Source organism: Oncorhynchus mykiss, chromosome 17 (assembly GCF_057628025.1).
Source record: "Oncorhynchus mykiss isolate SJ-2025 chromosome 17, ASM5762802v1, whole genome shotgun sequence".
In the NCBI taxonomy this organism is placed as follows: domain Eukaryota; kingdom Metazoa; phylum Chordata; class Actinopteri; order Salmoniformes; family Salmonidae; genus Oncorhynchus; species Oncorhynchus mykiss.
The window spans coordinates 77679302-77692629 of NC_143038.1; the positions used below are offsets into that span (position 1 = coordinate 77679302).

Consider the following 13328-nt stretch of genomic DNA (forward strand, 5'->3'; position numbering starts at 1 on the left):
TATACAGTACCCCAGCAGAACCCTATATTAATATACAGTACCCCAGTCTAGACCAGCAGAACCCTATATTAATATACAGTACCCCAGTCTAGACCAGCAGAACCCTATATTAATATACAGTACCCCGGTCTAGACCAGCAGAACCCTATATTAGTATACAGTACCCCGGTCTAGACCAGCAGAACCCTATATTAATATACAGTAACGCGGTCTAGAACCACAGAACCCTATATTAATATACAGTACCCCGGTCTAGACCAGCAGAACCCTATATTAATATACAGTACCCCGGTCTAGACCAGCAGAACCCTATATTAATATACAGTACCCCGGTCTAGACCAGCAGAACCCTATATTAGTATACAGTACCCCAGTCTAGACCAGCAGAACCCTATATTAATATACAGTAACGCGGTCTAGAACCACAGAACCCTATATTAATATACAGTGCCCCGGTCTAGACCAGCAGAACCTTATATTAATATACAGTAATGTGGTCTAGGCCAGCAGAACCCTATATTAATATACAGTACCCCAGCAGAACCCTATATTAGTATACAGTACCCCAGTCTAGACCAGCAGAACCCTATATTAATATACAGTACCCCAGCAGAACCCTATATTAGTATACAGTACCCCAGTCTAGACCAGCAGAACCCTATATTAGTATACAGTACACCAGCAGAACCCTATATTAGTATACAGTACCCCAGCAGAACCCTATATTAATATACAGTACCCCAGTCTAGACCAGCAGAACCCTATATTAGTTTACAGTACCCTAGCAGAACCCTATATTAATATACAGTACCCCAGTCTAGACCAGCAGAACCCTATATTAATATACAGTACCCCAGTCTAGACCAGCAGAACCCTATATTAATATACAGTACCCCATTCTAGACCAGCAGAACCCTATATTAGTATACAGTACCCCAGTCTAGACCAGCAGAACCCTATATTAATATACAGTACCCCAGCAGAACCCTATTTTAGTATACAGTACCCCAGTCTAGACCAGCAGAACCCTATATTAATATACAGTACCCCAGCAGAACCCTATATTAGTATACAGTACCCAAGTCTAGACAAGCAGAACCCTATATTAATATACAGTACCCCATTCTAGACCAGCAGAACCCTATATTAATATACAGTACCCCAGTCTAGACCAGCAGAACCCTATATTAGTATACAGTACCCCAGCAGAACCCTATATTAATATACAGTACCCCAGTCTAGACCAGCAGAACCCTATATTAGTATACAGTACCTAAGTCTAGACAAGCAGAACCCTATTAAAACATCCTATTGCAGAACCTATATTAGTATGCAATACTCAACAAAAATCAATGCAACATGCAACGATTTTAAAGATTTTACAGTTCATACAAGAAAATCAGTGAATTTAAATAAATATATTAGGCTCTAAGCTATAGATTTGACATGACTGGGCAGGGACGCAGCTATAGGCCCACCACTTGGAAGCCAGGCCCAGCCAATCAGAACAAGTTTTTTTAAACAAAGGGCTTTATTCCCATCACCAGACGATCCCACAGGTTTTGAAGCCAGACGTGGAGGTCGGTTGTGAGGCCGGTTGGACGTACTGCTACATTTTCTAAAACAACGTTGGAGGCGGCTTATGGTAGAGAAATGAACAAATTCTCTTGCAACAGCTCTGGTGGACATTCCTTCAGTCAGCATGCCATTTGCACGCTCCCTCAACTTGAGACATTGTGGCATTGTTTTGTAAAAACTGCACATTTTAGAGTGGCCTTCAATTGTCCCCAGTACAAGGTGCACCTGTGTAATGATCATGCTGTTAAATTAGCTTCTTGATATGCCACACCTGTCAGGTGGATGGATTATCTTGGCAAAGGAGAAATGCTCACTAACAGGGATGTAAACAAAGGTTTTTGTGCTACTGCAAAATTTAGTGGATCTTTTTTTTCAGCTCATGTATCTTGGGACCAAAACTTCACGTTGTGTTTATATTGTTTTTCAATGTAGTAAATCAAAATAGTTAACAACCTTAAGTGTGGTTACCCCTACTGCACATCCCATACAGTATGGTGGTTACTCCTACTGCACATCCCATACAGTATGGTGTTTACTCCTACTGCACATCCCATACAGTATGGTGGTTACCCCTACTGCACATCCCATACAGTATGGTGGTTACTCCTACTGCACATCCCATACAGTATCCTGGTTACTCCTACTGCACATCCCATACAGTATGGTGGTTACTCCTACTGCACATCCCATACAGTATGGTGGTTACTCCTACTGCACATCCTATACAGTATGGTGTTTACTGCTACTGCACATCCCATACAGTATCCTGGTTACTCCTACTGCACATCCCATACAGTATGGTGTTTACTCCTACTGCACATCCCATACAGTATGGTGTTTACTCCTACTGCACATCTCATACAGTATGGTGGTTACTCCTACTGCACATCCCATACAGTATCCTGGTTACTCCTACTGCACATCCCATACAGTATGGTGGTTACTCCTACTGCACATCCCATACAGTATCCTGGTTACTCCTACTGCACATCCCATACAGTATGGTGGTTACTCCTACTGCACATCCCATACAGTATCCTGGTTACTCCTACTGCACATCCCATACAGTATGGTGGTTACTCCTACTGCACATCCCATACAGTATCCTGGTTACTCCTACTGCACATCCCATACAGTATGGTGGTTACTCCTACTGCACATCCCATACAGTATCCTGGTTACTCCTACTGCACATCCCATACAGTATGGTGGTTACTCCTACTGCACATCCCATACAGTGTCCTGGTTACTCCTACTGCACATCCCATACAGTATGGTGGTTACTCCTACTGCACATCCCATACAGTATCCTGGTTACTCCTACTGCACATCCCATACAGTATGGTGTTTCTCCTACTGCACATCCCATACAGTATGGTGTTTACTGCTACTGCACATCCCATACAGTATGGTGTTTACTGCTACTGCACATCCCATACAGTATGGTGGTTACTGCTACTGCACATCCCATACAGTATGGTGGTTACTCCTACTGCACATCCCATACAGTATCCTGGTTACTCCTACTGCACATCCCATACAGTATGGTGGTTACTCCTACTGCACATCCCATACAGTATGGTGGTTACTCCTACTGCACATCCCATACAGTATGGTGGTTACTCCTACTGCACATCCCATACAGTATCCTGGTTACTCCTACTGCACATCCCATACAGTATGGTGGTTACTCCTACTGCACATCCCATACAGTATCCTGGTTACTCCTACTGCACATCCCATACAGTATGGTGGTTACTCCTACTGCACATCCCATACAGTATGGTGTTTACTCCTACTGCACATCCCATACAGTATGGTGGTTACTCCTACTGCACATCCCATACAGTATCCTGGTTACTCCTACTGCACATCCCATACAGTATGGTGGTTACTGCTACTGCACATCCCATACAGTATGGTGGTTACTCCTACTGCACATCTCATACAGTATGGTGTTTACTGCTACTGCACATCCCATACAGTATCAGATCTCCCAACACAGAACCACAGAGCCTGGGTACAGCAGGATTCTTACATGCTTGATGAACACACAGTATCTCCAGTAACCAGCAGCTAGCTACTGTTCACCCAGAACACAAGAAGCAAGACGGAAACGGACGTTGGGACGGAACAAAGAACAACAAGCAACGGAAGGAAGAGTCAATTATGTCAGTAGATTATAACATGGAGGAGTTATGCAAGGTAGACCCAGACCGCCAGCCCACCCAGACCGCCAGCCCACCCAGACCTCCAGCCCACCCAGACCGCCAGCCGACCCAGACCTCCAGCCCACCCAGACCTCCAGCCCACCCAGACCGCCACTAACCCAGACCGCCAGCCGACCCAGACCTCCAGCCCACCCAGACCGCCAGCCCACCCAGACCGCCAGCCGACCCAGCCCGCCAGCCCACCCATACCGCCAGCCCACCCAGACCGCCAGCCCACCCAGACCGCCAGCCCACCCAGACCACCAGCCCACCCAGACCTCCAGCCCACCCAGACCTCCAGCCCGCCAGCCCACCCAGACCGCCAGACCTCCAGCCCACCCAGACCGCCAGCCCACCCAGACCGCCAGCCCACCCAGACCGCCAGCCCACCCAGACCGCCAGACCTCCAGCCCACCCAGACCGCCAGCCCACCCAGACCGCCAGCCCACCCAGACCGCCAGACCACCAGCCCACCCAGACCGCCAGCCCACCAGCCCACCCAGACCGCCAGCCCACCCAGACCGCCAGCCCACCCAGACCTCCAGCCCACCCAGACCGCCAGCCCACCCAGACCGCCAGCCCACCCAGACCTCCAGCCCACCCAGACCTCCAGCCCGCCAGCCCACCCAGACCGCCAGACCTCCAGCCCACCCAGACCGCCAGACCACCCAGACCGCCAGCCCACCCAGACCGCCAGACCACCAGCCCACCAGCCCACCCAGACCGCCAGCCCACCAGCCCACCCAGACCGCCAGCCCACCCAGACCGCCAGCCCACCCAGACCTCCAGCCCACCCAGACCGCCAGCCCACCCAGACCGCCAGCCCACCCAGACCTCCAGCCCACCCAGACCGCCAGCCCACCCAGCCCACCCAGACCGCCAGCCCACCCAGACCGCCAGCCCACCAGCCCACCCAGACCGCCAGCCCACCCAGACCGCCAGCCCACCCAGACCGCCAGCCCACCCAGACCGCCAGCCCACCCAGACTGCCAGACCGCCCAGCCCACCCAGACAGGCAGCCCACCCAGACCACCAGCCCACCCAGACCGCCAGCCCACCCAGACTGCCAGACCGCCCAGCCCACCCAGACCGCCAGCCCACCCAGACCGCCAGCCCACCCAGACCGCCAGCCCACCCAGACCGCCAGCCCACCCAGACCGCCAGCCCACCCAGCCCACCCAGACCACCACTCACCCAGACCGCCACTCACCCAGACCTCCAGCCCACCCAGACCGCCAGCCCACCAGCCCACCCAGACCAACCAGACCGCCAGACCACCACTCACCTAAACTGTTGTTGTCCTTGATGCTTTTCTCCTGCAGCTGTTCTAAACCAACTGGAAACAACGACAATAGATTAGAGAGGATGTGGAGTGACTAAAATAAGCCAATCCTAGATGACCCGTTTCCCCTGCTGGGGTTCGGTTAGGGAAAACTCTTCCCCACACAGTGACATCTCAGGGGTAGAGTCATAAATCGAGAGGAGATGGACCGATAACCTACGCAGCAAAAGGCTGCAGCACCAGTATGTGTGTGTGTGTTATATTACCTTGCAGGGCAGTGAGGCGTTCGTTAGAGAAGTCGTTATCAGCCTGTAAGGCCTCAAAGCGGGCCTGTAGAGCCTGTTCCTTCTCCTCCATCTCATCAATACAAAGCTGCAGTTCCTTCTTCTCCATCTGACCCTTCTGAGTCAACTCCTCCTGACGACCCTCTGCCAGCTACACACACACACACACACACACACAATTATGCTATGGGTACTTTTGGTTGGGATGGTCACTAAATAGCAATATCACTCATCTCTGCCACACCAAGTCAAGGCTTATTCCACATCCCCAACCACTGGCACTTTTCTCAAGGAATCCTTACTCCGTTTCCTGGATCCCATCTCCTCGCCTCTATCTCAAAACCAATTGGAGAAGATCATAGGTTAAGGACCCTGTACCTTATTGGAGGTGGTCACAGAGGGGAGGGACCCTGTACCTTATTGGAGGTGGTCACAGAGGGGAGGGACCCTGTACCTTATTGGAGGTGGTCACAGAGGGGAGGTACCCTGTACCTTATTGGAGATGGTCGCAGAGGGGAGGGACCCTGTACCTTATTGGAGGTAGTCACAGAGGGGAGGGACCCTGTACCTTATTGAAGGTGGTCACAGAGGGGAGGGACCCTGTACCTTATTGGAGGTGGTCACAGAGGGGAGGGACCCTGTACCTTATTGGAGGTGGTCACAGAGGGGAGGGACCCTGTACCTTATTGGAGGTGGTCACAGAGGGAGGGACCCTGTACCTTATTGGAGGTGGTCACAGAGGGGAGGGACCCTGTACCTTATTGGAGGTGGTCACAGAGGGGAGGGACCCTGTACCTTATTGGAGGTGGTCACAGAGGGAGGGACCCTGTACCTTATTGGAGGTGGTCACAGAGGGGAGGTACCCTGTACCTTATTGGAGATGGTCACAGAGGGGAGGGACCCTGTACCTTATTGGAGGTAGCCACAGAGGGGAGGGACCCTGTACCTTATTGAAGGTGGTCACAGAGGGGAGGGACCCTGTACCTTATTGGAGGTGGTCACAGAGGGGAGGGACCCTGTACCTTATTGGAGGTGGTCACAGAGAGGAGGGACCCTGTACCTTATTGGAGATGGTCACAGAGGGGAGGGACCCTGTACCTTATTGGAGGTGGTCACAGAGATGAGGGACCCTGTACCTTATTGGAGGTGGTCACAGAAAGGAGGGACCCTGTACCTTATTGAAGGTGGTCACAGAGGGGAGGGACCCTGTACCTTATTGGAGGTGGTCACAGAGGGGAGGGACCCTGTACCTTATTGGAGGTGGTCACAGAGATGAGGGACCCTGTACCTTATTGGAGGTGGTCACAGAAAGGAGGGACCCTGTACCTTATTGGAGGTGGTCACAGAGGGAAGGGACCCTGTACCTTATTGGAGGTAGCCACAGAGGGGAGGGACCCTGTACCTTATTGAAGGTGGTCACAGAGGGGAGGGACCCTGTACCTTATTGGAGGTGGTCACAGAGAGGAGGGACCCTGTACCTTATTGGAGGTGGTCACAGAGGGAGGGACCCTGTACCTTATTGGTGGTCACAGAGGGGAGGGACCCTGTACCTTATTGGAGGTGGTCACAGAGGGAGGGACCCTGTACCTTATTGGAGGTGGTCACAGAGGGGAGGGACCCTGTACCTTATTGGAGGTGGTCACAGAGGGGAGGGACCCTGTACCTTATTGGAGGTGGTCACAGAGGGAGGGACCCTGTACCTTATTGAAGGTGGTCACAGAGGGGAGGGACCCTGTACCTTATTGGAGGTGGTCACAGAGGGGAGGGACCCTGTACCTTATTGGAGGTGGTCACAGAGGGGAGGGACCCTGTACCTTCTCCAGTACAGGTGAGAAGGAGGCGAGGAGATTAAAGAATAAAGCTAATTGAGATAGAGTCCTCTGACCCTCACCTTTATCTTGTCAGTGAGGTCCTTGATCTCATTGACAGCACCGTTGTATTTATTAGCCAGTTCTCTGAGCTCTTCATGGTTCCTCTCATTCATCTCCTTCAGGTGGGAACACTCATCCTCCGTGTTACTGAGGCTTCGCTAAAAGGAAGGGAAAAAAAGGAGACCGATTATCATCATCAATATGGAACGCCACCCAGCCTACAGTCAGCCAGGACTAGTTGAATCATGTATTTAACCACTCCACCCAGCCTACAGTCAGCCAGGACAAGTTGAATCATGTATTTAACCACTCCACCCAGCCTACAGTCAGCCAGGACTAGTTGAATCATGTATTTAACCACTCCACCCAGCCTACAGTCAGCCAGGACAAGTTGAATCATGTATTTAACCACTCCACCCAGCCTACAGTCAGCCAGGACTAGGTGAATCATGTATTTAACCCCTCCACCCAGCCTACAGTCAGCCAGGACAAGTTGAATCATGTATTTAACCCCTCCACCCAGCCTACAGTCAGCCAGGACAAGTTGAATCATGTATTTAACCACTCCACCCAGCCTACAGTCAGCCAGGACAAGTTGAATCATGTATTTAACCCCTCCACCCAGCCTACAGTCAGCCAGGACAAGTTGAATCATGTATTTAACCACTCCACCCAGCCTACAGTCAGACAGGACAAGTTGAATCATGTATTTAACCACTCCACCCAGCCTACAGTCAGCCAGGACAAGTTGAATCATGTATTTAACCACTCCACCCAGCCTACAGTCAGCCAGGACTAGTTGAATCATGTATTTAACCCCTCCACCCAGCCTACAGTCAGACAGGACAAGTTGAATCATGTATTTAACCACCACTCCACCCAGCCTACAGTCAGCCAGGACTAGTTGAATCATGTATTTAACCCCTCCACCCAGCCTACAGTCAGACAGGACAAGTTGAATCATGTATTTAACCACCACTCCACCCAGCCTACAGTCAGCCAGGACTAGTTGAATCATGTATTTAACCACTCCACCCAGCCTACAGTCAGACAGGACAAGTTGAATCATGTATTTAACCCCTCCACCCAGCCTACAGTCAGCCAGGACAAGTTGAATCATGTATTTAACCACTCCACCCAGCCTACAGTCAGCCAGGACAAGTTGAATCATGTATTTAACCCCTCCACCCAGCCTACAGTCAGCCAGGACTAGTTGAATCATGTATTTAACCCCTCCACCCAGCCTACAGTCAGACAGGACAAGTTGAATCATGTATTTAACCACCACTCCACCCAGCCTACAGTCAGCCAGGACAAGTTGAATCATGTATTTAACCACCACTCCACCCAGCCTACAGTCAGCCAGGACTAGTTTAATCATGTATTTAACCCCTCCACCCAGCCTACAGTCAGCCAGGACAAGTTGAATCATGTATTTAACCACTCCACCCAGCCTAGTCAGCCAGGACAAGTTTAATAATGTATTTAACCACTCCACCCAGCCTAGTCAGCCAGGACAAGTTTAATAATGTATTTAACCACTCCACCCAGCCTACAGTCAGCCAGGACAAGTTTAATAATGTATTTAACCACTCCACCCAGCCTAGTCAGCCAGGACAAGTTTAATAATGTATTTAACCACTCCACCCAGCCTAGTCAGCCAGGACAAGTTTAATAATGTATTTAACCCCTCCACCCAGCCTAGTCAGCCAGGACAAGTTTAATAATGTATTTAACCCCTCCACCCAGCCTACAGTCAGCCAGGACTAGTTGAATCATGTATTTAACCCCTCCACCCAGCCTACAGTCAGCCAGGACAAGTTGAATCATGTATTTAACCACTCCACCCAGCCAGGACAAGTTGAATCATGTATTTAACCACCACTCCACCCAGCCTACAGTCAGCCAGGACTAGTTTAATCATGTATTTAACCACTCCACCCAGCCTACAGTCAGCCAGGACTAGTTGAATCATGTATTTAACCACTCCACCCAGCCTACAGTCAGCCAGGACAAGTTGAATCATGTATTTAACCCCTCCACCCAGCCTACAGTCAGCCAGGACAAGTTGAATCATGTATTTAACCCCTCCACCCAGCCTACAGTCAGCCAGGACTAGTTGAATCATGTATTTAACCCCTCCACCCAGCCTACAGTCAGCCAGGACAAGTTGAATCATGTATTTAACCCCTCCACCCAGCCTACAGTCAGCCAGGACAAGTTGAATCATGTATTTAACCACTCCACCCAGCCTACAGTCAGCCAGGACTAGGTGAATCATGTATTTAACCCCTCCACCCAGCCAGGACAAGTTGAATCATGTATTTAACCCCTCCACCCAGCCTACAGTCAGCCAGGACTAGTTGAATCATGTATTTAACCCCTCCACCCAGCCTACAGTCAGACAGGACTAGTTGAATCATGTATTTTACCATGTCTAATAGACAAATGTTTTAAAATGTTTAGCAACGTTGTGCTGTACTGAACAGGCCCCAGCCAGGTATGAAGGTCTGTCTCACCTCGACCTCTGACAGCTTCCTGACCACCTCTACCTCGTCTCCAATCTAACCCTATCTAGCTCATTTTGGAACATGGCTGTGGGCACAGCCAAACAACAGATGCAATGGATTCGACTTCTGCTTTACTTCCTTACTGCAGTGCCAGTGGCAAACTTGCCAGAGTCAATTATTAGAAAGTCTAGACTATAAAAGGTCAAGTATACAAGTCTAAGTGTCATTTTATAATAATTGAATTGAAGTTGGCTTGAAAATGTTTTGAGTTTATGCCGCGACCGTTAGTGGTAGATGGTGGCATTCTGTCTCTGCACCACACTATCACACAGGGGAGTTATAACGCTGATCTAGCGGTAGTCTAAACTGTGGAACAAATTATATTTTCAGAAATTAATGGAGGTGTTTTCAGTATGAGAATCTCTCTTCTGGCACTAGAGTCCTGCATCAGGCAACAATAACAAAAAGTGTGGGTGGTCCTGGAATTAAGACAGAGCTTGGGTAAATACAAATGGGGGAATGTCACTTGACATGTGGATTGACGATTTTTGAAAAATAGGCACTGTGTGCTTTTGGTTTCTCTCCCACTAAAAACAGAAAGAAATCATTTTAAATAACAAACTGTCTGTATTTACCAGAGTGAAAGAGTGATAGCCCCTCTATATAAAAAGTGAGTTTCTGAAACGGAGTCCTTCTTTGCTGATGTACAGAAGAAACTGAATGAAAGAGTCCAGCGAGGATTTGAGTGACTCCCTCATTCTTGGCTTTGGATCAAAATAATTAAGTACCAACATTCTTTCTGATAGTCTTGAATAAAGAAATGTTTTGACCAAGTTAATCTGCTCATGTGGGTGTTCAATTATTTATGACATTATGGTTACAATTAAGAATGAATAATCAGATGCAAGCTTCATTTCCTCTTTTTTGTACTCATTTTATCTCCAGCATCACTCTGCCTCAGGGCCTCAAACAGCACCATTTTGTTTCTCTCTGTCGTCCACACGCACTTTAAACATTTGGATAATAAAGCATTTAAAAGGCAGACATTGGTTGATTTTAATAGTTCTGGACAGCCAAATGTCTAACTCCACCCATACCTTTGATTTTTTAACATTCCCAGAAGGCAGATTATTATAACCTACTGCAGGCCTAACACCTATGTGTTTAACCTTCTGAATTAACGATTGTACTGAAGATAGAAGCCGCCTCCTAATGAGTTCAGAGAGCCGATCTGTTATCCAACCATTATTATTATTAACCCTGCATTATAATTATATAAACTCCCCTTAGATATTCTCTGTAGGGTTTTACATTTCTAAATCAATATCACAGACCAGATTTGCCCCTTGGATATTAATTTAGAATCCTCCAATCCTCAAAATGTAATTAGATCTAAAGGGACATTTTATTGATCTGCCAGTATTTTCTTAATGAGTTCCGAGAGCCGTGTCATACCAATTATTAATGGATTATCTACCATGGCAACCACTTGTTAGGAAACATTTTTAAATTATGTGCGTCATTTAAAAAAAAAATCAAATACAATAATATATTTGTACCACTAGATGCAGTGTTTTTATTTACAGTAGTGATGACAGCTCGTGGCATTTTGTTTTTCACTAGCGTAGCAGGCTGTGAATTCTGCAAACAACGTTTGCATGATGAGCTATTAGCAGGACAATAGACTCTTCAACCTTTACAAGAGGATAGTCTAATAGCTCGGCTACTGTAGTCCCCCAACTTGGAATGTATCAAGTACTCTAAAGGTTTACATTTCTAACTCCAAACCTTATGCAACCGCACAAATGTCGGATCAACCACATACTGTACAGTATTTATGCATTTGTTAATAAAATAATGATAAAAATACTCTTTCAAAATGCTGATGTTTTTTTCAACTATCAGCAGGACAATAGGGAACTGAATGACAGAATATAGTTTTGCGGCAGCCCACAAGCTGAGCTGCAGTACGACAACTTTTATAAAGGAAGAACCACTGAACTAGTAGTCCTGTTCTGATAATAATAACCTTAGTTGTGCTAGAGTTAAGTCCCGGAGCCATCCACCAAGCCAATAACGAGCATGATAAACTACACAACACACCATTCAGGAGGTCTCTAACACACAGATACTGGTTCAGACCATTCAGGAGGTCTATAAAACACACAGATACTGGTTCAGAACATTCAGGAGGGCTATAAAACATGCAGATACTGGTTCAGACCATTCAGGAGGTCTCTAACACACATATAGTGGTTCAGACCATTCAGGAGGTCTATAAAACACACAGATACTGGTTCAGACCATTCAGGAGGTCTCTAACACACAGATACTGGTTCAGACCATTCAGGAGGTCTATAAAACACACAGATACTGGTTCAGACCATTCAGGAGGTCTCTAACACACAGATACTGGTTCAGACCATTCATAAGGTCTATAAAACACACAGATACTGGTTCAGACCATTCAGGAGGGCTCTCACCCGCAAATACAGGTTCAGACCATTCATGAGGTCTCTAACACACAGATACTGGTTCAGACCAATCATGAGGTCTATAAAACACACAGATACTGGTTCAGACCATTCAGGAGGTCTATAAAACACACAGATACTGGTTCAGACCATTCAGGAGGTCTCTAACACACAGATACTGGTTCAGACCATTCAGGAGGTCTATAAAACACACAGATACTGGTTCAGACCATTCAGGAGGTCTATAAAACACACAGATACTGGTTCAGACCATTCATAAGGTCTATAAAACACACAGATACTGGTTCAGACCATTCAGGAGGGCTCTCACCCGCAAATACAGGTTCAGACCATTCATGAGGTCTCTAACACACAGATACTGGTTCAGACCAATCATGAGGTCTATAAAACACACAGATACTGGTTCAGGCCATTTATGAGGTCTATAAAACACACAGATACTGGTTCAGACCATTCAGGAGGTCTCTCACCCACAGATACTGGTTCAGACCATTCATGTTGGTCTCTAACACACAGATAGTGGTTTAGACCATTCAGGAGGTCTCTAACACACGGATAGTGGTTTAGACCATTCATAAGGTCTATAAAACACACAGATACTGGTTTAGACCATTCAGGAGGTCTCTCACCCACAGATACTGGTTCAGACCATTCATGAGGTCTATAAAACACAGATAGTGGTTTAGACCATTCATGAGGTCTCTAACACACAGATACTGGTTCAGACCATTCATGTTGGTCTCTAACACACAGATAGTGGTTTAGACCATTCAGGAGGTCTCTCACCCACAGATACTGGTTCAGACCATTCATGAGGTCTATAAAACACAGATAGTGGTTTAGACCATTCATGAGGTCTCTCACCCACAGATACTGGTTCAGACCATTCAGGAGGTCTCTAACACACAGATAGTGGTTCAGACCATTCATGAGGTCTATAAAACACACAGATACTGGTTCAGACCATTCATGAGGTCTATAAAACACACAGATACTGGTTCAGACCATTCATGAGGTCTATAAAACACACATATACTGGTTCAGACCATTCATGAGGTCTATAAAACACACAGATACTGGTTCAGACCATTCATGAGG

At 47.6% G+C, this 13328-nt stretch overlaps 1 protein-coding gene across 5 annotated transcripts in view; it reads right to left on the minus strand.

Annotated features, from left to right (window-relative positions):
• Positions 1-13328, minus strand: part of LOC110494844 (sarcolemmal membrane-associated protein) — a 111053-nt gene that overhangs the window by 52021 nt on the left and 45704 nt on the right. For 3 of the 5 annotated variants that reach the window (XR_016488120.1, XM_036950983.2, XM_036950984.2), the window contains exons 9-11: positions 7246-7383; positions 5337-5505; positions 5074-5124 (exon numbers count right to left, since the gene is read on the minus strand). Coding sequence is in view for 4 of the 5 variants with exons in the window: in XM_036950983.2 (XP_036806878.2) it covers positions 5074-5124; positions 5337-5505; positions 7246-7383 (358 nt within the window). In the remaining variant the exon portion in view is untranslated. The remainder of the gene's footprint in view (positions 1-5073; positions 5125-5336; positions 5506-7245; positions 7384-13328) is intronic. The other 2 variants (XM_036950985.2, XM_090206520.1) reach the window with 1 other exon arrangement.